General features: G+C 39.9%; 2 protein-coding genes across 5 annotated transcripts; one reads left to right on the forward strand and one right to left on the reverse strand.

Moving 5' to 3' along the window:
• The first annotated feature begins 217 nt into the window (after positions 1 to 217).
• tmed1b (transmembrane p24 trafficking protein 1b) lies at positions 218 to 4,056 on the forward strand. Its single transcript, XM_034896522.1, has 5 exons — positions 218 to 505; positions 1,938 to 2,035; positions 2,145 to 2,334; positions 2,890 to 3,057; positions 3,173 to 4,056. Exons 1-5 carry the CDS (start codon positions 254 to 256, stop codon positions 3,221 to 3,223), a joined length of 759 nt encoding a protein of 252 aa, XP_034752413.1. The 5' UTR covers positions 218 to 253; the 3' UTR covers positions 3,224 to 4,056.
• Positions 4,057 to 5,624: 1,568 nt separating this feature from the next.
• On the reverse strand, positions 5,625 to 23,183 carry LOC117958897 (dynamin-2-like). Of its 4 annotated transcripts, none has more exons than XM_034895630.1 (20): positions 22,726 to 23,183; positions 19,363 to 19,436; positions 18,959 to 19,108; positions 18,663 to 18,866; positions 17,713 to 17,811; positions 16,580 to 16,740; positions 16,047 to 16,189; positions 15,833 to 15,968; positions 15,320 to 15,387; positions 13,591 to 13,729; positions 12,631 to 12,717; positions 12,468 to 12,538; positions 11,162 to 11,216; positions 9,749 to 9,859; positions 9,368 to 9,477; positions 9,179 to 9,290; positions 8,446 to 8,613; positions 7,801 to 8,027; positions 6,840 to 7,085; positions 5,625 to 6,604 (listed from the first exon to the last, which is right to left on the reverse strand). In XM_034895630.1, exons 1-20 carry the CDS (start codon positions 22,884 to 22,886, stop codon positions 6,538 to 6,540), a joined length of 2,589 nt encoding a protein of 862 aa, XP_034751521.1. In that variant the 5' UTR covers positions 22,887 to 23,183; the 3' UTR covers positions 5,625 to 6,537. The 4 variants fall into 4 exon arrangements, with proteins under 4 accessions (XP_034751521.1, XP_034751511.1, XP_034751530.1 ...); XM_034895620.1 differs by having other exon boundaries at positions 5,625 to 6,607; XM_034895639.1 differs by lacking the exon at positions 13,591 to 13,729 and adding an exon at positions 14,764 to 14,902 and having other exon boundaries at positions 22,726 to 23,182.
• Between the last annotated feature and the right edge of the window lie 1,893 nt (positions 23,184 to 25,076).

Raw genomic sequence — 25,076 nt, forward strand, 5'->3', positions numbered from 1 at the left:
CAACATATTAACCCGTGTAAAGTTGTACCATAATGTTTGCCACTGCAAAGACATTCACTGTCTCTCAGAAGTGGGTCACATCACAGACAGTTAAAGAAATACACTACAAGAATAGACTGTCGGTCAAACCCACAGCCCTACAGTGATTGGAGGAGGTTTGCTACTCTTCCTCCTCTGATTGGTCCGCAGCATCGTCCTCATTCTGGAACCTCCATCCAATTACAGCATCGCAAAGTTCTTCTGCGGAAGAGAGATGCGAAGGAGATGGCTGAACTTAGATAGCCCTGTGTTTGGGAATATCTTCACCATGGGTCTTGTCCGTAGGAAAGAGGGACGCGGAGGACAATTGATTGTCCTTGCAGTAGTGTTTGGGTGGTGTTTAGGGTCTGTGAGCTCTTTCGGACAGAACCTAGACAGCGAGTTTACGTTTCTGCTACAAGCCGGAAGATCCGATTGTTTCTTTCAAACAGCAATAAAGAATGGCACGATGGAGGTCGAATATCAGGTAACTGTTAATGTGTGCTCTGAAAACATATTCACTTTGTGTGTTCACATTTACATGCTGTCTGGTAAAGGCTTATACAAGGGATAGGATGTTAATGGCTACTACCCGTTGGTCCTTTAGCTAGCTGACTGGTATAGCATATATGTAATTTATGCTGGGCATATATTTGATTAAGCCAGCATTGAACTGGAGCCTTAAGATACAGTAATGACAGCATATATTCCTCCATTAATATTGTTGACCAATTTAACAACCACCTACTGTAGCTCACATTTGACAAAAAAACTGTAAAAAACATCCATAACGTCAAATCAAACTTCAGTTATCTAGCAACTTGTGGTGCAATATTGCATTTAGGCAAGTACCTAACGACATAAATGACCACAAGTTCCTCTTCACTAATAAAGATCATTGATAACTAAATACTTTACAGGAAATTAGATAATACACACGTAGTTTATAGTACGTTTGATTGAGTCACTATGTAAATGATACGAATGTCTAAGAGGGTCCAGATCATCCAGCAGGTTGTTCCTGAAGGGGGGTCCTGGTCCAGTGTTGGTTGAACAGAAAAGAGCATTAAAAAGGAACAAAATCCCATACAGTGTTTTTAGTCAGAGGCACAAGTTTTAGCTATTTAAAGGTCAACAGCAGAAGTCAGTTCATACTGTTGATTTACAGGAGTCCCACTTTTGCGCAGCTACCACATAGCCACAGGTTCTCTGTTTGCACACTGTATATCCACTGTAGTGCTCTAGCTAACCCTTATTGTTATTATCTATTAATCTGTAGAGTATTTTTTAAAAAAAGAATCAAATAATGTCCATCACAAATATCCCAGGTTACAAGGTCATATGTCTTCAGATTGCTGGATTTGCCAAAATAACTGTCTAAATATATTCACTTTACTTTTTCACAGAGGTTGAAGAAAAGGAAAAAATACTCACATTAGAGATGGTGGAACAGGTGAATGTTGGGCATTTTTTACCTGATTGACTGATAGTTTAAGCTTTACTTCTGCCCAATACCATATAAATCATTTAAAAAAATAAACAAACAAAAAACACTTAGCTATAGCGGAACAGGTCTTATAATGTAAAGTTGGGTTAGTCAGGTAATGTGTTTGTTTAGTGGGCGAGTCTCAATCTTAGAGACGACAGTACACACACTAGGCACACCTAATCTGTCTTGGAATTGTTTGTCTTGTGGCATCCATTGTGGCAAGTGGTTAAGACGCACACCACGTTACTGCAACATGCTAGAGACCTTTGCTGCATGTCATACCCCTGGCTCTCTTCACATACAGTATTTTCTGTCTCTATTTCTAATGCAACTATTTCACAAAGACAAACAGAGAAAAATAATTTTCCCCCAAAAAGAAAGGAAATGGTTGACTTCAGAATATAGTACGTATTTGTGTGTGCACATCCAGGTGATAGCAGGTGCTGGTATGGATGTAGACTTCACCATCATCTCTCCAGAAGGCATCCATCTCATCTTTGAGTCCCGGCGCTCTGACGGAGTCCACGTGTGAGTGATACCTCACATTGGCGGGAATCCTTGATCTTATTTCATATTACTTAGCCAGTGATTGTTGGATCTGTCTGTTAATCTTTGACTTTATTTCCTGTTACCCCAGGGTGGAGCCTACAGTGGAGGGGGATTATGAAATCTGCTTTGACAACAGCTTCAGTCGCTTCTCAGAGAAGATGGTGTTTTTCGAGATCATCATCGAGGGTCAAGGAGGAGATGTGGGTGGAGATGAAGAATGGCCGGGAATAGAGGAGCCTGATGGAAGCGTCCTGGAGTACAAGCTGGAGGACATCCGGGTGAGATGTTTGTTTAGGGTTTTAAGAAAGGAAAAAAAAGGACATCTAGTTCACTATGCAGCTGACCGGAGGTAACCAGTGTTTCATGTAGCCTTTTTTCTTTTTGAAACTATATTTCTGACCTGGTCGATATGACCAAAATCTTTAATGTTGATATAAATCATTTTCATATCGATATCTCATTTTCTTTCTGTAATTCAATAAATAAATAGCCTATTTGAAATAACTGCATGGTAAGGCATGGCATAATTTGGGCTACTTTGAATTATTAATTGATAGATGAAGAGTACTGAGAATTTTTCAAATTTTATTGAGAACATAAGTTCAAAATTAACATAATGTACACGATCAGAATGAAAAACATTGTTCAAATGACATAAATAATGCGCTAATGCATGTCATGTTATTCTGTTGAGACAGGAAAGTAAACCACTGTTTAGCTTAATTGGATTCTGTGCCTTTGTGAGATCTTCTCTGTCTCTTACTTTCACTTCTCTCTCATACCAGCCACCACTTTTTTTTAAATCCCTAAAAATGTTCTCATGATTTCCTCAGGAGTCCATGGACTCTCTTCACAGACGCTTGGAGCGCAGCCGCCAGATGCAGACAGTGTTGCGGGCTTTTGAGGCACGGGATCGAAACCTTCTGGAAGACAACCTGTGGAGGGTCTCATTCTGGTCCTGTGCCTGTGTGCTGGTGATGCTGTGTGTGGCCCTTACCCAGGTATATAGAACACTGAGACAACCAACAGCACAATATGTACTATATATTTGAATCACAGTTTGAATCACATACCCAACATCATACTATCTGTGCTTTTCTTCTTCTGCATTCCCAGGTTTACACTGTCCGTAAACTGTTCGATGATAAGCGGAGGGTCTGCACATAGAGGGATTATCTTGCAGTTTTAAAAGACACTCTACAAAGGAGAACAACACAATACAATACAAGATGTTTGGCTGGGTACCCATTCCGACTATGCTCCATCATGTTCCATTTGGTCTCAATGAACAGTACAGTAGATGTTGTAGTATAAATGCTGTCCTATGTTTCTGAAACTGGTGAGAGGGTGAAGGATTTTTTCTTGAAAGGTGAAATTATTCCGACTAAAGGTAAGAGGTTGATAAAATACTGCTCCACAGAACTCCCATTCAGCTGGTTTACAAGGGATGACAATGTGCAATAGTGTTGTTGGCGTATTTGTTCTTCCTACGGTTTTAAGATCTTTTTATTATATTAGTGATCTGTCCACCTGACCAGGTATTTCCTTGGTTACAGTCGTGTTGGTGGTTAGCTCTTTTGAGTTGTTACTGATTTCTTTTCACGTGCCATTTCAAGTACATGCTGACGCGTTGACAAATAAGAATGTAGAATAAGAAAGAGGGATGATTTGCCGTGATTGCCAGTAAAGTACAATGTGTCAGTACTCTTCCAGACAAACATGTAGCTTGTAGTGTATGTGTATGTCAGTTTGTGTTTTAGGATAATTCAGTGTGTGTTGTGTGTTACTGGCTTCTGTTCGGTCTTCTAGGTTATCAAACTTGTTTTCTATTTCAGATGTTTGTTTGAGTCAACCGAATGTGTCATTTTGATTCTGATCAGACAGCCACTGAGTGTTTTTATTTTTTTTATAAGAACAGGCTTTCATTACATATTCAGTGGAAGACGTAAAAATCAGCTTTACGTGAGATCCATTGTTATTAAAGTTTTTTTTACACAGAATACTTGGTCTGATGTAAGTTGCTTGGTCTGATGTGAGAATGACAGCATAGGCTGTCGTTTGGCACAGCTTTAAACCACAAGAAACCATGTTTATTTGATGATTTTTGCATCTTTTATACAAGATTATGTTTTACATAACGCTGCTTGTCAATGTGCAGTATTTGCCCCCAAACCAACAATCAGGAGTCCGAGACCAAATAAGTATAGACACAATTTATTTCTGCTGATGTAGTTCCCCCTAATGTCTAACATCAAAGCTTATAAAAGCAATTTAAAAAACAAATTTGACATTAAGTTGATGTTGTTATAAAGGTTAAATACCATGTATATTTGATAAAATACTTGAAAAATCAGCAATATCTAAAACATTTGTTGATTACCAAATTACTAGATTGAAGCATTTCTACTGTGTCATACAATGTAAAGTCACATATGTTGTTGCAAGAGGAGCTGATTTAAATTAGGAAGTTATGGTATGCACAAATTTTACATTTTACAGTATCAAGCAACAGACGAAAAACATGTAGCAGGAGTGTATATTACCTCATTCTTTGTGTGTTTTGCCAAGTTTGTATCCAGGTTCTTTGTTTTAATTTGGCACACAGACTTTTTCTTTTCCATTTCCTGGTTGACCTGTCTACCCTCAGACATATTAAATTAGGAATTATAAGATAAAGTACTTTAGTATTTCTTATTTAATATGAGATGATGATCATGATCTACAGTATACAGTATATATAAATACTAGGAATACAGTGTAAGCCTGATAACGTGTATGTACAGAGGTTATCAGTTACATTGTGGACTGATGCAAGCCCAACACAGGATGCTTTGATCTAGCCACAAGCAATATCATAACTCTGCATCTTTGCCTTCCCTAAATGTCTAATACAAACATAGCATCAATAGTTTCAGATTGACAACATAGGAAATAGCTCTAGACAACATAAACTGAACTTCTAAAGCCAGACTCTTCCAGCTTGTGCTAACTGAACCCACTGCGTGGCTACAAAGTCCAAGTTGGAGTTTCCTTCACCATTGGTTGTGATGAAAGGGGGCTTGTGGAGGTCGCCTGTGTGAAAAGATATGTATGATCAGTTTCTGATCATAAGTGGATCGGTAGCAGCTGGCAGACACAATGGGTAAGGAAAGAAGTGTTGGAAAACAGAAGTAGGATTAGATGTCTTTATTCAATCCTGCCTGGCTCTATGAACTGCCCAAAAAGCAATGAGTAACACTTTCTTTACTGTGTGTTGCCACTGGCAACCATGGTTACCATGGGAACCCACAGTCCCATCATACAGTAGGATAGGAAGGAAGGGAGGTCATGCCAGGCTGCACATAGAAAAGTGAAACGTTCTTGTTCTGCATGACTGTCTCCATTTGACTAACATACAAGTGAAAAGGTCTTAGAAAGGGTATGTAATGGTTGTTTTTTACGTGACACGAAGTACTGTACATGTTTGCTTTCATGTGCATGGTTACTCTACAGCAATGTGGAGATAGGTGTGGCAATGCAAGCCTATATGGATGGAAACTGCAGCAAAAACAAGCACTAGCCACCACACCTTCTATTCCTTTATTCGGTATATTATTTTACACAGTTTCTGAAATAGAGGCCCTTTTTCTTGCCTGATTCTTATTTTTTATTATGGCTTTTTTTAAGGTGGTAAGTTATTACAAAATAACTTATGCTCAAGGCACTTGAATACAAATTTCAACACAAATGAGCAGTGGTGGGCGGCAGGTAAGTGTTGGGATGTTTCACTGGGAACGGTCACTCTATCAAATAGTGTATAATAAGTAATACACTAGAAGACACAACACACCCACTGCTGCTGTGCTTTCTCCCAACAGGAGAAACGCCAAAAAAAACTACCTAATACTTGGAATTTTGTTGTAATTAAATAATTAGCCATAATATTGAAGTATACACCATTGATCAGTCTAATTTTAATAAGCTCAGTTCAAGGCTTTGAAATCTACCAACAATAAAGAGAAAATAAGGACCGTATGAAAAAGTGCTGCTTCCTTAATGAGGTGCTTAGTGTGTGAGATTGTTGACAAAACGTTAGCAAGTATACAACTCACAAAAACATGACTTCTAAATAAGTTGTCTTACATTATAGAAAAGTTATGAATCGTATATTGTTTAAGACACATGTCATTTTAAATGAAACAAGTACAATTCAAGATGACTTGCTGGTTCATAACCTTTAAGTCAATAAAATCATCAAATGTATCCCTTTTCATGACACTGCATGCATGTCATCATATTCTTTGTTAAAAAAAGCTACCTACACATTAAGTCAGAAGTACACACAAAATGCTTCTGACATGCACAGACTGAAACAGCATCAAATTATCAATTACAGTAGGACAAAGTCTGTAGATATAGGAATATACAGGAAAAAAGAAAAGTATCTGCTCAAAAGAAATATAAATGTGTAAACATAAAGAAAGGTGTTTTAATGTGTGTTTCTAGTCAAGCAAGGAGGGCTCTGAAGGACGTATGATGGTGGGTCGGTTGGGGGCAGCCGGGGGTCGTCTGCTGCAGGAAGAGAGAGGAGGAAGGGGAGGGGGAGGGGGAGGGGGAGGAAAACATGCAAGGCAAAATTTCATCAGTCATGCACCAAACATTCCCAAAACACCAAAAGCCAGAACATCCAGTACAACCCTTCACCAGCAGTCTCAATTGTCCCAGCAACTTGCACCAATACCACAAGCCCCAAGATGGATCAAGTTGTGTGTGTATGTGTGTGTGTGTGTGTGTGTGATTTCACCTGGGAATCCCAGGCGGCAGGGCAGGAGGCACGCGGGCCGGCCTGGAAGGGACAAGAGGCGTAACACCAGAGTTGGGATCGCCTGCGTAGGCTGTTTGGCCCGGTGGCCGAGACGGCACGGGCGGGGCTCCGAAGGCTGGTGAGGGGTTGAGAGGAGGTGGAGGACCCGGAGTGGGCCCCCTCACTGCCGGGGGTCGGCTGGGAGGGGGCGCTGTTGCTGAGGCAGGGCGGGAAGCCGGTGGAGGACTGAGACAGAGATACAGAATGCTACTAAATTACATTTCAAGGTGAGATGTAAACCTTCAGTTCAATTAAGACTGGTAGCATTACAGAAATAGATCACTGTGGATTATTAATAATGGTATTATCCAAATAAGGACCTGTAAGAGCCAATAAAGCATTTTTTATTATCTATATTATTTTATCATATATTTATGTTCTGGTAATATTATCATAATAAATTCAAAAAGAGGTTTTATGCATATTTTGGGTTTGCGGATTATGCAGAAATTATGGTTGCAATTAGGATTATATGCTTAAATGCAAGTACATTTTATTTAAGTGGAGTTTGACAACTTATTTCATTTATTTGCATCTGGTTACAATAAACTGAAGCTATTTTTGGTGTGCAAGTGTAAATATACGAAGAAATAATGTGATGCTGATTAAGAGATAGATGTCTTGTGGTTGACTGTGTGAAATAGTAATTCATTTTTTACATAAACACATAACATGAACAGCAATCTTTTTTTTAAAGAATGTGTAGGGGACACACTGTACAAAAAAAACATTGTACAGTAGAAAAATTAAGAGTTAGTGTCCTCTGGTGGCAAAACTATTTAATGGCGACACTGTTCTAAATACCTCAAACCAAGTTCTGCATTTCTGACATTTCTTGTTACTTACAAAGATACCAATATAGCAATTGGCCGATAAATTTGTGGTTAGTCATGTTTGTTACCTTGGATCCTTGGGAATCCAGTTGTCGTCTACCGGTGGAGGCACTGGGGTTGAAATAGTGGTGGTGCTGATGTCTCCTATAAGGACCAGGGCCTCTTTCAAAGCATGATACATCCTCAGCATCTCATCTCTCCTCTGAGCCTGCTCTGCTGACTCCTCCATCAAACTGCCCTGGTCCCCGGCCGAGTACAGGTAGGCCAATAGCTCAGAGTGGATGAAGTCCTTCGCCTGGAGATGGGACACAAAAAAAGGAAGTTACAGCTAGACAGCGAGACTATGCCAGACAGAGTGACTCATGTTACGGATACATTACTTTCCAACTAATTTCTCGTACCTCTCTATAGTATCAAATCAATCAAACGGTGTTTGTATAGTACTTTAGATAAATAAAAAAGGTACCCTCCCATCACCAATCCATCAGCAGGGCAGTACATGAGTACTTACTAAAACACACACACCCATATCCATCAGCAGAGCAATACATGAATACTTACTAAAAACACATACAAAATTAAACAACAAACAAAAAACAAACATGAAAACAAAAAAGTCAGAACTTGGGGAATTGTAATCATAGATACCTTGAGGAAGAGTAGGTCTAGAGTATGACCAATGGAAGAAGAGACAGATAAAGCAGAACACGTACACTATTGATCATGAGGTGCATGATGGTCTTGGGCATGAGGTCTCTGATGGACTTGTTGACAATGCCAATGTACGAGTCCACGAGGTTGCGGATGGTCTCCACCTGTCGTTCCAGCTGCGGGTCCATGGACACAGTGTCGCTAGAATTCATCGTGTCTTCGCTCTCAGGCTGGAGGGGACCAAGACAGAGAAGGAGATGTGAGGGATGCAAAAGCAGATATGTATTGTTTGTGTGATTGTTATGTGTTAAACAAACACACTATTGTCTGCCAATGTCAGACACCATTTTAGTGATTTCACATGTAGGTGTATTTCACACGTCATACTGGTTTAATGTAAAAAATGTGATGTCGCACACCTCTGTGCAGCAACCTGATGAAGCAATATTTGAATTAGACAGCTGGTAGAAACAATCATGGTGAAGCAGGTAAGCTGAGTTTTTGAGTGTAAAACTTAAAAATTATATCAAATAATAACGACTGACGATGTGTTTTGTTTAACTTTAAATTGTTGGAGTTCTTGACTATTTACCTTTATAGAGAAATACTTCCGATTTTAGCCTTCCATCTACATTACACCAGCATTTTTTTATCATGAATGACACTTGATATACTCTTTTTAGTAAATTAACTAAATATACTGGAAATTCCAAGTGTGCACCTGGACCAGCAGGACAGTTAATTAATGAGAATGTGGAACAGGGTACTGCTGAAAAAAGAGCATTTGTGCTATACCTGGTCTTTCTCTGGGTATACACCAGCTCTGAGAAATGAAGCCTTCCAGCTGTCCACATCCTCCTGAGTGTCACATGCCAGCTCAATCTGACGCAGGTCTTTATAAACATTCCTGTAAGACACATTAACCAAAGATTAGAACAAACACCATGAACATGATTGTTTTATAGGATCATAAAGCATCCACACCTCTGTTCAGTATTGAAGATGGCAAAGACATGTTTGCTGGACATGAAGCCCTTCTCCACATCTCTCAGCTTCAGGTTGTCAAGAGGCAGCATGTACTTCTTCTCTTTCTCCTGATAAAACAGTGATGTAATGACAAATATAAAAGAAGGCAGACTATAACAAATAAACCCTCAACTCAACTAGTACAAAAAGTATGATTTTACTATACCATGACACAAAATGACTACAGTTTTACTGCAGAGTTATAATAAGAACTCACTGAACAGATGCTGAAACTTTTGTCTTTGAAAACAAGGCCACAGTCTCTATATCCCACAGAATTAAGACAAGTAAACTATACATTTTTAAGCATTTACTGTCCTGTACTGTAAGCAGTCTTACCTCCTCATCTTTGTACCAGGAGAGAGACTCAGCAGTCAGGACAAACCAGTAGTCCTTGGATCCTCCCTTCATGATACTGATGTTAATAGTGAGCCAGCCTCTGCGGATCACCTGCACACATGAATCCAACAGTTGACTAAACTGCAAACCCCACAAGAGGGGCAATATGCACCTTTGGAAAGCTGACACAATACTAAAAAACAAATGAAGACAATTGACATATACCAAAAATTGGCATCAAAATACAGCACAACAGCCATGCAAGTGCAACAGTATTCTTAATTTTTTAAAGAGAGCACAGTGCATTCAGAACAACCCATACTGTGTGATATTACACGACAAACTGAGAGATAGAAAATAGGTGATTAAAGACTCCAATGGAAAGTCACCTTCTCTGCATCCCTCTCTCTGTCAGACTGACGGACAAGAAGACAAAGGGAACAGACACAGGAATAATAAGCGGACATATGCAATACCCGGTATTGTAGGGCTGAAGAGTCAGCTGTGCCCCAATTTGTCTCAGGGACAATTGTGCATTTAAGTGCCTTTAAAATTCTCCTTGGCCTAAATGGCGTATTCTCCAAAGTTTCCCATTATGATCAGGCCCATTTAGGGATAGACAAGGTAGGAACTAAAGAGGAGGATTTTTTTGTGTGATTCATTTCAGACATCCAGTCTATCTTTAAGTAGGCCAATCTAATGCCAATGCACGCATTTCATAGTTAAATAACCCCAATGATCGTATGCAATATAAGACTCTGCAGGATGACTCTATATGTAAACGGTATAATGAGGGCTGAAGCTCACAGTCCCGTTATGAATTCAAACTTCTGGCTGTTGCTTACTTTGTGACCCACCCACTTTATTTGTTCACACCGCTGTGTAAGAGTAAGATACACGGATAACAAGCAGACTGCTTACGTTCCATCATATCACAAGTATGACAAAAGGAATACAGAATCAAAACAGGCCTTGTCACTGGGTGAGAAACTTTGAAACTGGAATGAAAGGCTGCTATCTTGGGACATGGTATCCAGTTGTCATGATACATCCATGAGTGGAACTCTTTCACTTCCCTCTTCTTCATCAAGGTGCTCAAATCTCATTTTCTGGACATGGTCTGAATGGCCGTTGACTCTCCTACCCACTCAAAGAGGAAGTGAAGGTGCAGAGGGGGTATGGTACTTACAAGAATCTCTCCCTGGGCCATACAAAGGAGGAACAGAAGCAGAGAAAGAGAAAAGGGAAATAAAGACAATAGGGGCACAGACAAGAGTGTGTAAATGTGAAGCAACAAAGGGCAACAATGACAGAGGGGCTGAGACAACAACAGAGAGAACAGGAAATAAAAAAGCAGCAGATGTAAAGAAAGCAGCTCCAGCAGCAGTGTATCTGTTTAAACAGGTGAGTTACCTGATTGGGCATGACCCTCTTCTTGGTGGCGTTGGCAGTGGTCCTTTGCTGGGCACTGCAGGAGAAAGATTCAATAACATAAACTCCAGTATAATATCCAAGCATATTTTATTGTTTAGATATTTCTACTATAATACAATAACCTAAGGCTTCAACTAATAATTGTTTTCACCATTTATTATTCTATACCATTTTCTTACTGTAGTTATTTTTGGTTGATAAGATTTCAGAAATAGTGAAAAGTTCCCTCTTTCTTATTTCTTAAAAGGTGCACTATGACTTCATGCATGGTTTCAGCGCAAATTCATTTGTGTCTCAAATTGTAGGCATCTCTCCTTGATCCGCTAGCTGCCTGCCCACTGAATACACTGTGAAAAAGCCCTGTCTCAGGAGACAACACAGGGGTCATAGACGTCAAACAAACACAGGATAGGCACCCAAACACAACAAAATACTCCAGCCAATCACCAACAAGATGGTAGGGGAAGAGGGTGGGGGTTAGTGACAGTTGGTCAGTTAGTCATGACAGTTAAGATAACATGGGGGTGGCGTGAGCTTGATATGATTTGCTTGAAATTTACTTGGAACGTCAACAGAAGTGACCATTCAGGAACTCGTAGTGCACCTTTAAAGCCCCACATGAAGTCTCAAAACTCCTTATTTTGTCTGATCAACAGTCTAAAACCATTCAATACAGAAAACAAACAAAAAAGACATTCAATTTAGTTACACATGAAAAAGAAAACCAGAAAATCCATTCAATTGAGAGGCTGGAACTGGAAAGTCTTGATTTGAATGACTCATGTATTCTCGAAATGGTTGACGATTCATTTTCTGTCCATTGCCCAAACAATTAATTGAGTCATCATTTCAGTTCTGTACCCAAAGTCACAGAAGCAGAATGGTTACACCAAATTTTCTAATTGTTGTATTTGTGGATATCTTTAGAAAAAAATGTTTCTTGTAGGCTGAGTACACGAGTAAACAATCAAATATAATACACAATAAAACAACGTTTTATGTGTATGTCCCTAATTTAGAGCTAGTCAAAGTTAGAAGGAAAGCTTAGGAACAACATTCATCTGAAAAAACAGAACTATCCCTTTAAAATGACTAGTAACTGGTGCAACTGTAGACATACTGTTTGTCCACATATACGTTTTTTAAAAAATGCCAAAGATAAATAAAAAATATTTGATATAATTAACAGGTGAATATAATTATGACTCTTTAACTCTGAAATATCAACATTAGCACTAGCCTCAAATAAACTCATGAAGAAGTATCATACAAAAAAGTATCTTACTTGGCAAATCCAATGAAGTCCTCATGATTAGTGTTGATGTAGGAGAGCTCGATATCAATCAACAGCAACACCTGAGGGCCAAAAAATGTCACGTTATGTACACAAAGAAGGCAGACTGTACAAATGTACAGGTGGGCTGCATCTCTGTCTCTCTCTCACACACCTGGTCTTTGGTCTTGCTGTCTCTCTCTCTGACGTAGGTGGTGACAATTCTCTCCGTCTCTTCTCTCAGTCGAGGGTACGATCCCAGCTGCAGAGCCACACAGAAAAAAAAAAACACACTGCAGGCACCGTAATTATAGGAAACACACACACCTGTGTCGGCTCACACTGCAAACACTGTGTACACATAATCAGCTACACCCAACAACAGACAGTAAATATACAGTAGCAAATCTGACACATTAAGACTGACGAGGCATGCACTAATGAGCTCCATGTCAGCTTGAGATTTCTTGTCAGCTCTAGATGTTTTGATAGTGTGTAATAAGTGTAGTGAAACTAAGCTTTAGCAAAACGTATTCACCTCGAGCTGACAGAAGTTTCAAAAAAATTAGAGAGTATGTGGGAAAAAAAAGATCAGGTTAAAGTCAAGAAAGAGGTGAAGATTGAGTGGGGTCGGGTGGAGTTGTGTAGGGGGTTACATTATTGGTGTCAATGGTGCAGAAAGGGTGTATCCCAGGCGAAATACAATGACATCTCCATTGACAAGACAGGGTGGAAAACAGCCACAGTTGTGCCATTTCTAATCAGCCTTTCTTAGCATCAGAGCGGGTATCTGATTTGAAAAGTGAGGCAGGGTGAGGGGTTGTTACGTTAATTACCAATCACAGTGCTGATGGGGTAAGTGGGCTGTTAGGGGTCCAGGATCAGAATGGGAAAGGGATATTTTAGATTTGTCATTAAAGAAGGAACCACAGGGTAAGGTGGTACTGTAAGCCTTCAAGAAGCGGTGAGGGGAAATGATCAACAACGATAGACAAGTGACAAGTTAGTTGATTACATTTTTTGTGATTTTCTTTTCCTTTCTATGACTGCTCTCAATCACTCACAGTTTTTTCCCCCTTCACTCTCTCTCTGTATTCATCACGTTTAAATCTGCCCCTCCACTGTTCCTGTTTACCTTTTCAGTGCACTTCCTGATCAGGGCGGCAAGCTCAGTGACAACGAGGTCGACGCATTTCAGACAGGGGTCTTTCAGCTTAATGATCTGCTTTTTCACTATGGCCTCAAACGCCAAGTCTGGGGTGAACAGGCCTGTCCTGTGGTGAGGCATTTACGTCAGGTGAAAGAAGGAGGCGGTGTAGTATGGGCCATGATGAGAAAACAGGGAACAGTGGCAGAAACATGAAAACCCATGTTGGATAGAATAGTTTGGAGGGGGGAAAGAATGACTTTCAAAAAGGAAAAGAATGATGAAGAGTGAGGAATATAACAAGAAAAACAGGTATTTAGTTAGTTCTGCTTCATGTACAGAACAGAAACAAGCTCCAGGTTCTTAGAAGTGTTCATGTGTATCTCAGAGTCAGCCCACAGCTTTTTAGCCATGGGTGGCAATGTCAGTCGGGCCTCCACTTTGGTCAGGACTTCAACAACTTTTGGATAGATTGCCATGAATTTGTTTTTGAAAAATTCATGTTTCCCAGACGATGAATCCTAATCACTTAGTGATCCCCTAAATTTCCTCTAGCGCCACCATCTGGTCAACATTTTAACTTCAACTAACTAACATACTAGTACTAGCAAATGTCAGCATGCTTACACTCTAAACTAAGATGGTGAACAGGGTAAACACTATGCCTGCTAAACATTGGCATGTAAGCATGCAGATGTTAGCATTTAGTTCAAATCACCAATAAAATACAGTCTCGCAGAGCCGCTAGCAATGGCTTTAAAGTCTTATGTCTTGTTTCATCTGTAGCCTAAAACCAAACCTGCAGCTTGTTTTGAAAAGGACCTGTACAGGAACATGTTACAGCATGTCGGTATCTAACCACACAGCCTCTCAGAGACACCACTCCAGTGCACTGCAGTACAGCCAAAACATTCAAATATACACGGATATTTATGCAAGTGAACTTTAAAGCGGGCTGTATAAATTGAGGCCTTCTTTGAATTCATCCATTTTATTTTTCAACCCAAGATGCCAAAATTATGCTTAAAAAAAACTAAAACGGCTGCTTTCTAAAAAGCAAATTTTGGCACCAAAATGGCTCCTGGCAGCTTTAAAGCTGGCTGGTCTCTGTGGTGTGTATGTACGGGTGTGGCAGCCAAGCAGGAGACCATGCAGTGATACCTTATTGGTGCACTGTCTGACTGTGTTGATGAGCTCCTGGATGACCAGGTCGATGCATTTCAGACAGGGCTCTTTCAGCTTAATGATCTGCTTTTTCACTATTGCCTCAAACGCCAGGTCTGGGGTGAACAGGCCTGTCCTGAAGGACATACAGACAAGACAGACATGGACACGTGGAGAAGGGGGTAGATAGACACACAGGAAGAGTGTGAAACGGGCACACGGATGGAGGAAAACACAAAGAGACACACTGAGGAAAACCAAATGAGAAGTAGTGGAAGAAAAACTGAAGTAAAAGACAGCCATGAGGCCAACAAGCAGCCATGGAGGCTAAATAAAAACTGCTCACAAATGAAAGAAAACAAAGTCAGACAGAGACAGCACACTTAATGTAGATGTGAAAAACAAGAGACACTTGAAGACGGAGAAGACTGTCCGTCTTTATAAAGCTGAATGGACACAAACAAACGGGGAAAAAACTGACAGATAGGTGAGCAGACATAAAGATAGCGAAGGTACATGTGTGAGCCATGTGATGTGCTGTTTGGAGGCTTGCCTGACTCCGTGGATGTTCTTGATGGCGTAACTGATCTCTTTCCTCAGCTCCTTCTCATCAAACTCCATCTTAGACAGGGCAAAAACAGCTTATATTTGATTTGTGCTATTGAAAATGAATACTGCTTCCTATTGCCAAACATAAGCTGACAGGCAGACAAACATGAGACTAGAAAAGAAGGATAGTCTGTGGGTTTAGTCTGTTGTTTTCTGTTGGATTTATGAGTGAGCAAAGGCAACATAGTTCCAGTATGACACCGGTATTTATAAGGATTGCCACATCAGTATTTTAAATACAAAACAGTCATTATTAACTTAACTATGACAGCTTGGTTACCCTTCAAAACAAGATATCCTTTGCCACAGTTGATTCCCCTGTTAATGGTAAGATCAATTCCTTGCCAATCTAAATGACACATACAAAAATGTGTGGCATATAACTTTAATGTAACTACTAAATCTATAAAAAAGACTTATGATAATAATCATGATGAAAATTCATAGAACTTGTCACCTTCACCAGCTCAAAGGGAAAGCGCTCATGGAAGATGCGGTTGATCTTTGCACCACCTGACAAGTTGGAGGTGTCCACCTGATCCCCAGACCCCTCGATGCACTTCTCAAAATCCACGCCAAACTGCTGCACCATCCTACAGATTGTACATAGTGCTTAACTTCTTGGATTAATGTATTTGTATGTCTGCGTGTGTGTGTGTGTGTGTACTGACTGGAGCAAGGCCTTGGTCTTGCGTGTTGGGTCGTCAGGGCGGAAATTCTTGTACTCTTCCACCTCTTTCTCCAGTGATAACAGCTGGCTTTGCAGCTTGCTGCGTAACCCGGGCAACGTGTCGCGGATGTGGTTGGTAAGTTGCTGGAGAGGCACAAAAATAATAGATTTTTCCCAAAGTCACTTACTTTTTATTATGACTTAAGGAATCATTTTAATGCTGAGGAGATCTTTTATGTGTGCTTTTTCTTAAAATAAAAAATTAACAATGAGTGACAGAAAAATCAATCCAAGTTAAAACATACACTCACTTACTCAATGGATTAATGTAATTTAAGTTCAGTGCAGCACATCATCCATTACACAGTAAAAGGAAGACATGCCAGAAATAATATGTTCAGCCCTGCACATTAGCAACCAATTCAACCTTCAACAACTTATCGCCGTGTGATTTTTGCCGCAAAAAATGGATGGCAAGAGCCTACACTGAATGTGGTCTGTATGTGCATGTACATATGATCATGTGCGTCTCACCTGATTGAGGGTCTTCTGCAGGTGTGGAGTGCCCATGCGTTCTGCAATGTGTCTGTACCCAGGGTGGGACAGGAAGAACTTTCTCTCAGCCGCCAAAGCAGCACGGATATCTTTCTTCCCATCGATATCCTTTTGACTGCGGTTCACCACCCCAATGTAACCTAAAGTAAATACAGACATGGAAAAAAGGAATTGTTTTAACGGCTGAACAGTAGGCCGCTTACTAGAGCCCGACCGACAGATTGGCGGGCCGATATTATCGGTCGATATTAGGCATTTCCCAATCTATCGGTTTTTTTGTTTGTCTGAATCATTTATAATGACAAATAAATGATTCTGATAAATTAATATTTAAACAATAAAAACGGACTGTCAACCTTATGAATGTTGGTGTTGCATAGTTTGTCCACCAGAGGGCGCTCTACAATGTCTCTGTTGGAAACACTGATTATTGTTTTTTGTTAATGTGTTTTTGTTCAAAGGGCTTTCATTTTCATATCTTAAGTTTGTATTTTTAGACATTTTATTTATCAGAACTTTAATATATTTTGATGTTCCTCTGTTCTGTTGTGACAATAAAACTAATTATTATCATATTATTTTAGTGAGAACTAACTCACAAATAACTAATGTTAGGCAAATCTGTTTTGAAATGCGTTTCTGAAATATTTATTTTTAATATATATCAGCCGGTATATTGGATTTTTAAATAACCAAATATTCGTATCAGTATCAGTATTAAATGATGATGACTTTTAAAATTGGAGAACTGTTGATTAAAGGCTGTTCATCTGGATGTAAAACAAAGCAATTAGACCTGTTAGTCAATTTAACAATATATGAATTGATACATTTCAAAGTCAATGTGGAAAAGTAATGAGTGTGTGTGTGTGTGTGTGTGTGTGTGTGTGTGTGTGTGTGTGTGTGTGTGTGTGTGTATGTGTGAGTGGATAAACTGTTGTTTTTACCAGTCCCCAGTTGGAAATAGCAGTGTTGTAGAATACGAATGCATTATATTTGTATATTTGTAATGCTGCATATCATTCCCCCTCTCTCTCCCCTTTCATGTCTTCAGCTGTTCTGTAAAAATCAAAGGACGATATGTGTGTGTGAGTGTGTGTGTGTGGTCTCACCTCTGCGAAGCGGCAGCAGTTTGTTTTCCAGGATGTCTCTTGCATCCGTCCCCTCATCCATCAGGTCCAGCTTAGTGATAACACCAATGGTCCGTAGACCTAAAGACAAAGGCATCATTGCTAATAGTACAAGTAATCAGAGTTAAATACGGATGTTCTTAATTCAAACATGGAACAGGGCTTTTAGGATTTACACAAGTAATTTGATCATATTGTTAAGGCAGTTACATTATAATAACCCACAGTGGAACAGTGTGATGGCACAGTTTTGAAGTCTATTACAAACCTACACACAGCTCCATGAGGCTGCATTTAGCTCTGAGCTAACTGCTTACACCAGCATGCTAACATGCTCAAAAGGACAATGCTAACACGCTGATGTTTAGCAGGTAAAACGTTTCCCAATTTGTTCAACATCTTGTGCTGAGACTAGTATGGCAGTAGCACTTAACACAGTGTTCAGCTGAGGCTGGTTTGGAATGCCATTAGTTTTAGAGTATTAGCTAAATTAGTATATTGTTATGATGGTGGCATTAGTTAAAGCTTTGAGCAAAAACTGATAAGCTGCAGCCAGACAGTTACAAACCTCTACATTTATTAGCATGTCCTGTATTGAATGAAAGAAGGCCACAGGTGGGGCTGATTAAATTTAATTAGGTGTCTTCTAATCTTATGTAATACATCTATGCAGCCAGGAAGTCTTTTAATAATGTGACTGTTAATTACTCTGACAAGCTGGCTCCTGCACTGAGCCAAAGATTAATAGAAAGAAGAAGAGTGATTACATTTGCAAGATACAATGAAAAGTAATTAGCTTTGTACCAAATTACAGCCAAAAAGTGGTAACATTTCAAAAAATATCCAGAGAATAGGTAGCAAAAGATAAAGAAATTAACATGATCTTACACACAAACACAAACTGTCCTCAAGGTCTCACAAATTCCCCTTACCCTGAGGGTCAACTTCCTTGGAAATCTTAAGGGCGTCGGAGTTGGCCAGGTCAGTGTTGGCCGGGGTGACAGCCAGGATCAGACAGCTCTCCTTGGTGATGAACTGCAACAGCATGTCCCTGATCTGGTGCTCAATGTCCTGAGGCTGGTCTCCCACGGCAACTTTTGTCATTCCCGGCAGGTCAATCAGGGTCAGATTCAGCACTGCGAGGTGTTGAGGGGTAGAAGGAAGGAACGCAATCAATAAAGGGTTAAAACCTTGCACCCAATCGGCTGAGTTTGTATGTTTGTGTTACCATTAGGAGAGTAGACGCGGAGGTTGATAGGGATGGCGGAGATGCCCTTGTTGGATCCGGTGATGCGGTCAGTCTCTGCTTCAATCTCCAGACGGACCTCGTCAAAGTCCACAAACTTACGTCCCTTACAGTGCAGGAACTCTGCATATTCTGCATGGAAGAAATGAGAGATATAGACATGAGAGAGGGCAATGGATAACTAAAGAAACAAATACGATAAGATAGGGGAAAGAGAGATGGCAGAAAGAGTAGCAGTGCAGTAAGGTATAAAAACATAAAACATGTTTTATCAAGCTAATAATAACGGATTGTAATGAACATTTTTGAGAAAGCTTGTCTTGAAACGCCTGGATTTAAGAGCACAAACCCGTTCCCGACTGTTAAGACTCATGCATACAACTTGCCTACTTTACTGTTAACCAGCTGGAGGATGAGAGGACGACGGGTGACAATGCCAGATCCTCTGGGCAAGAAGTCCCTGAGAGAGACAGAGAAAGATTAATAAATGGCTGTTGGCTGACAGATGTGTTAAAATAAGAACAAGAGAAATCCAGCGCATTCATCATTAAACCCTGATTAATTATTCCGCAACATGATGCATTTTCTCAGTAAATAAATACAAACATGGGGTTTCTGTAAGGATTTGGTCTTCAAACATTCTCATGTCTAATAAGACTACAAGCTTTAAAATTGATCCCCACTGTCTACGCATGTACATGTGTGCATTATTGATGCAAGGCAAAGATTGACTTACAACCCTATTCATTATAAATAGTGCAAAGACAACGAAACATGTCTCGCTGTCTGCCCTTCTCATTATATACACATTCATCAGAATGGAAACTCCTGGTCGATAGAATTGACATCATTTCCAGGTCACTGACTACACATTTCTTTAGGCTACGAGAATATGTCTTTGTATGTCTGTCCTTCTGTCTGTGTGTTTGCCAGGTCAGCAGCAAAGTCTGAGATGAATCCGAGTGTAAGGTAAGCAGGCCACACACACACACACACACACACACACACACACACACACACACACACACACACACACACACACACACACACACACACACACACACACACACACACACACACAGCATGTTGTCCACTGCTGACAGAGCAGTCAGGATGTTACACAACAGGGATTCTCTTTCCTCATCTCCTCTTGTCACTTATGAAAGCACATCATAAATAACACAATTACCAACAAGACAGTTAATCAATTAAATCATTGTGTCATTTACCCGGTAAACATCCCATCCAAATGTGCTGGTAACAGCTCCTCAAAAGGGAAGATTTGGACTCTGATTGTTATATATTTCACACTTCAACAGTATAAATCAGTGGTTATCAACTGCCCCCATTCAGTCAAAATGCCAAATATTTTCTGGTTACAGATTTCTTGACTGTGAGAATTTGGTGCTTTTCTGCCTCTGCAGACTGAAAATATTTTATTTTTGGACTGTTGGTTGGAAAAAACAAGACATTTAAAAGGTGAATAGATTTCAATAATGAAAGTAACCTTTCTGGCATTTGCCCCTTTAAAATTAAGCAGTGACTATACTTGCCGCCTCCTGTCATAGCTTACATATGAACAAAAAGTGATGCCTGCCCAAAACAACTCAGATTATCTCATTATTCTTGTGAACCTCAGAATAATGTTGTGACCTATTGAAGGAGTCTAAACCCACAGGTTGGAAATAATTGGCCTATATTTTCAGACTGATCGTAAATAGATTGATGAATAATTTAAATAATAATAAGTTGTAGCACTGACTGACTAATAAGGGTGGGAACCCCTGAGCACCTCATGATTCGATTCCGATTCAGAGGCCAACAATTCGATTCTAACCTGATTATCAATGCATATCGATGCAATGATTTTTTTATGTACGTTTCCATGCGTAATAAAACAAAATACATATACATCTGAGTCTGTTAGATTTTGACGTATGCAGTATTTGTCAGACCCAAGTTTTCATGAAATGTTTTGTCTACTGATATTTTTATTTTGTAGCCATTCCATGCTCAAGCTTTTAACATGCTTGTGAAAGTCCCTTTCTCTCACAGTAATCTTCCATGTCCGGCTCAGTCATGTAAAGGTAGATAATTGGCTTCTTAGAACATGAAACATGGGGTGGTCAGATGTAGTGTGATAAAGGATATCAACAGCCTATATGTGTTTTGCCTAATTATTTTATGTATGCCCTATTAGATCATGCGTATATATATCCAACCTTATTTTTTTTCTTCCTTTTGGACATTTTTGTGTGTGTTTTTTTTTTTCCGCACTCTTTCTTAAACTCTAAGTTGTTGTCCATTATTCCATCTTTTTTCAGTCACTCTGTTTTCAAATTTGTAAATGTCTGGAGACAGTAACTTAAAAAAATACTGATTATTAACTTATCAGAACCGAGCATTGAATCGTTCTAGAGAGAATCACGATGTATCTAAGATTTTTTTTTCAACCCTACTGACTAAAACATACTCTAACTAACTGAAAATTGATAAATAAACTGATGTCACGAGCGAGTGTTATACTTTTGCATGTCAGTAGCCTAATTACCAAACACAAAAAAACAGCTAAGTAGCCTTTTGTGGGTATCTGGTACCCAGTGTGTCATATACACATGACAGTGCAGCTGGTGACATCACTGATGACCCCGGCACAAACACATCAATGCCCCTACTGTCTCCCCAAGCCACTGCTTGGGACTCGGAGACAAAAGGCAACAGGAAAAAAAGGAGACATGTCTGGCTTATCAACATTCCCTATCACTTGGACAGCAAGTGAAAGCATGCTGACATGTAGAAGAGGAAAGTGTTCCTTTTTCTGGGCACCTTCACTTGGAGATAAAAACTCAAAGCTGCTATGGATAACTCCGGTTGATTAAGCCTCAACGGTGGCAGCACAGCCATGTTTTCTTTCCCTTCCCTTTTCTCATGAATAGATTTTCTCACAAGGCTTGTGTATCAACTGTTGAAATTGACAGAGTGATTATTTTCTACGTTGCTATAAACTGAGCAGAGTAACAGATATGACATTAATGGAAAAGTTGGTTTGATGCTGTTTGTCATCAAAAGGGGTTCACAATTTAAATTCCTTTATACTCCTTCATCAACATCAACAAGAAACTCAGTAGAGCAGGATGGGATACATCATCGTGTGTAGCCTACCGTGTTCAACACTTCATCTATTTGTCAATGACCTCATCAAAACTGCCAACAATCTTTTTGTACCTGAACCATTAAAGTAAAACATTGACATGGCCTAGGTCATGAAAGGCCTATAAAGATGCATTTACAACCCCAGGCAAGCAGTCTCACGGAAAAACAACCTTTGTAAATGTGTGACAGAATGGGCCTTTTTATGAAGCAGAGACAGCACAGCTCCCGAGGACAAAGTTACCTTTTACAGTTGTGGAGCTAGAGACTAAACTTACTTATGTAAACCTTTTAACCAATTTCGTCTCAGTGTTTGTCTCACAACCAACAGCTGTTTTCTTTTGCGTTAAATACGTACTTATGGATCGGGAATACGCCGGGTCCAAAATGGAAAGAATCCATGGGGGGGGGGGGGGGAACGTAAGGAACTGGGAGCGCGTAACCAAGTGCTTAGTTGACCACTTTTACGCAAATGCTTGGCGTAATCTGTCTTTAAAGAACAGCAACGGGCACAGACAATAGTAATGAAAGTAACAAGAAGAAAAATAAGAACATTCACAATGTCAGATTATTCCAAGACGACATATAAACGGTACAACCTCCCGACGAAATTCTCCAACACGGAGCTCTTCCCTGCGCTCTGTCCGCCGACGACCGCTATCTGCGGCAGGTCCAAGTTGCAGGTCTGGCCGATGGAGCTGAACGCGTCCTGGAGTTTGTTAATGAGGGGAATTAGGTCTTCCATTCCCCGGTTTCCCATGGCGGCACCTCGGTCAGCCCAGCGGGCTCAATCCTGCTCTGCTCCCAAGTCAAGAGCCAAAGGATCTCTTTTCCAGCAAAAACTTCCCAGATGGCACAGAAGTCTGTCCAAGCCTCTGTGAGTTTATTTGATCAAAACAAAAGGCAGTCTAGAGCCAAGAGTCCCGTCTGCGTTCAGAGTACTGGCAAGGTTTTTAGCTGTACGATTGCTTGATAAAAGTAGCCACATTAAACCGAAAACTTCTGTCATCATCCGGTCAGGCGACACCCAGCCTCCGCCGGAGATTGTGGCTCCGCCTCCAGCGTCATTCTCCTGTGTCATTGGTGAGCTGGGACGTCTGTCAAAGCAGGCCTACACATACATATCCTTTTCACAAAAAGGGTTTGAACTTGCACTTTGAAACACGGAAAATAAAAAGTCTGTTTGCAGTCACAATACAAATTACGAAACACTTCAAGGGTTCTTTCTCTGTACTGTGCACTAAAGGAAATACCAACCGACCTGGCTGTATTGGTGGCAGTAGCTCAGTCCGTTGGGAGTTGGGTTGGGAATCAGGGTTTGTATTTGTAGCTGAAAAGCTGCCAGTTCACCTCCTTGGCACTGCCAAAGTGCTCATGAGCAAGGCACCATATCCCCCTAACTGCTCAGGGCGCTGGTCCAGCACTAGCTCCCCACTCACTCTGACATTGTTCCATTTGTGAACACGTTCTGAGCATGTTTGTGTGTATTTCAGGTCTGTGTTCAGTGATTTCATACAGTGTAAATTGATCAATAAAAAGTAAACAAAAAAAGGTAATTAAATTTAGGTTGTTTTTAAGTATATCTTAATCGGTAGGCCACTTAACTCAACTCTTCACTTACATTTGCTTAATTATAAAACAAAACAAAAATATAGGAGTATTAAATTGTTCTCAAACTGGCATTTAAAATAGCCCGTGCAATGTAAGTACTGGGCCATAAAATGAACTCTTTGTTTTGTGCAATAACATTCAGAGGTGTCAGCAACCTCAGACATATAAAGTCAGTATTTGCCCAAATTGCAGTACTTTCTTTATGAAGTTCCTTAAATTTGCCTCTAAAACACCAATGAGCTGTGAATATAAAAAGACACATTAACACAGTTAATTGAAGAAATTGAACTTATTTTGAGAGCTGTGTCTGGAGAGTTATCACCCCAGCCATTTATTGGCAGGTCACTTACTCAACCAGAAGAGGGAGCTCCAAAGCAGAAGGAAAAGAAGAGTCCTGATATACTTGTATTTAATTAAAATATCCTGTATGCTGGCAGTTTATCACTCACGTGCTTTGATAGAACATCATTAACTAAAAGTGATGAAATGAATGAGTAAAACTGAATATGTTCTGTTGTTATAAGATAAGGACACTTACTTATGTTTGTTCACAGCAAAGTTAAAAACAGCATCCCTAAGAATTGTTTTAAAGATCATTTTTAGGCCTTTCACTGATAGGACAGCTGAAGACGTGAAATGGTAGAGAGAGAAGAATGACATGCAGCAAAAGGCTGCAGGTCGGAGTCCAACCCTGCTGCACTGAGGTGTAAATCCTCATGTATGGGTGCCCGCTCTATCAAGCGAGATATCTGGCAGCCAAGAGGATTGGTTTAAAAAAACTGAATTGAAGAAATAACAAATTCTTGAGTAAATTGTACAATTTACTGAGAATGAGCCAGAGACAGCGGTAATCTTTTTCAGTTATCCATTTTTTTATTTTAACAGCCAATCAAAAGTGCAAAGCGGTGGTCCAGATGACAACATATGGGAAAGTACACTACACACACCAAAGAAGGCACAGTGCACCTTTTCCACAATCCTCCCTTGCGATCAATGTTTCACTCAAAAATAAATACGGAAAGGAGGGAGACACAACAAAAAAACACAACAGCAGTAGGCCAGTTGTCAGACAAGAGTGTAATCATTATATTTAGAGCACATTTACATCAACATTTACATATGTCACAAACACAGCAATACTAGATGCTAACTAGCTAACCGGTAAATGCTACATTGTGTCATATGCTTGGGTCAATTATTCTAAAATGTTGCAGAATCTCCTTTTCTATATTTTTATATTGTTGCTTTATGGACTTTATGTACATAGAACAAATTTCAAAAACTGTCTCGTTGACATCAACAGGTAAAAGACTTTCTACCTCATGGTTCCCCAGGCTTT

The sequence above is a fragment of the Etheostoma cragini genome, chromosome 2, assembly GCF_013103735.1.
Source record: "Etheostoma cragini isolate CJK2018 chromosome 2, CSU_Ecrag_1.0, whole genome shotgun sequence".
Lineage (NCBI taxonomy): Eukaryota > Metazoa > Chordata > Actinopteri > Perciformes > Percidae > Etheostoma > Etheostoma cragini.

Excerpts from the sequence above, each read along its gene's own strand:
- tmed1b (XM_034896522.1), top strand. The coding sequence starts at position 254 with ATGCGAAGGAGATGGCTGAACTTAGATAGCCCTGTGTTTGGGAATATC. Across the intron at positions 506-1,937 it reads CGATGGAGGTCGAATATCAG|GTGATAGCAGGTGCTGGTAT; the intron begins GTAACTGTTAAT and ends GTGCACATCCAG. Across the intron at positions 3,058-3,172 it reads TGTGTGTGGCCCTTACCCAG|GTTTACACTGTCCGTAAACT; the intron begins GTATATAGAACA and ends CTGCATTCCCAG.
- LOC117958897 (XM_034895620.1), bottom strand. The coding sequence starts at position 22,886 with ATGGGAAACCGGGGAATGGAAGACCTAATTCCCCTCATTAACAAACTC. Across the intron at positions 11,217-12,467 it reads GACTTCATTGGATTTGCCAA|TGCCCAGCAAAGGACCACTG; the intron begins GTAAGATACTTT and ends TTTCTCCTGCAG. Across the intron at positions 6,608-6,839 it reads CTGCCGCCTGGGATTCCCAG|CAGACGACCCCCGGCTGCCC; the intron begins GTGAAATCACAC and ends CTCTTCCTGCAG.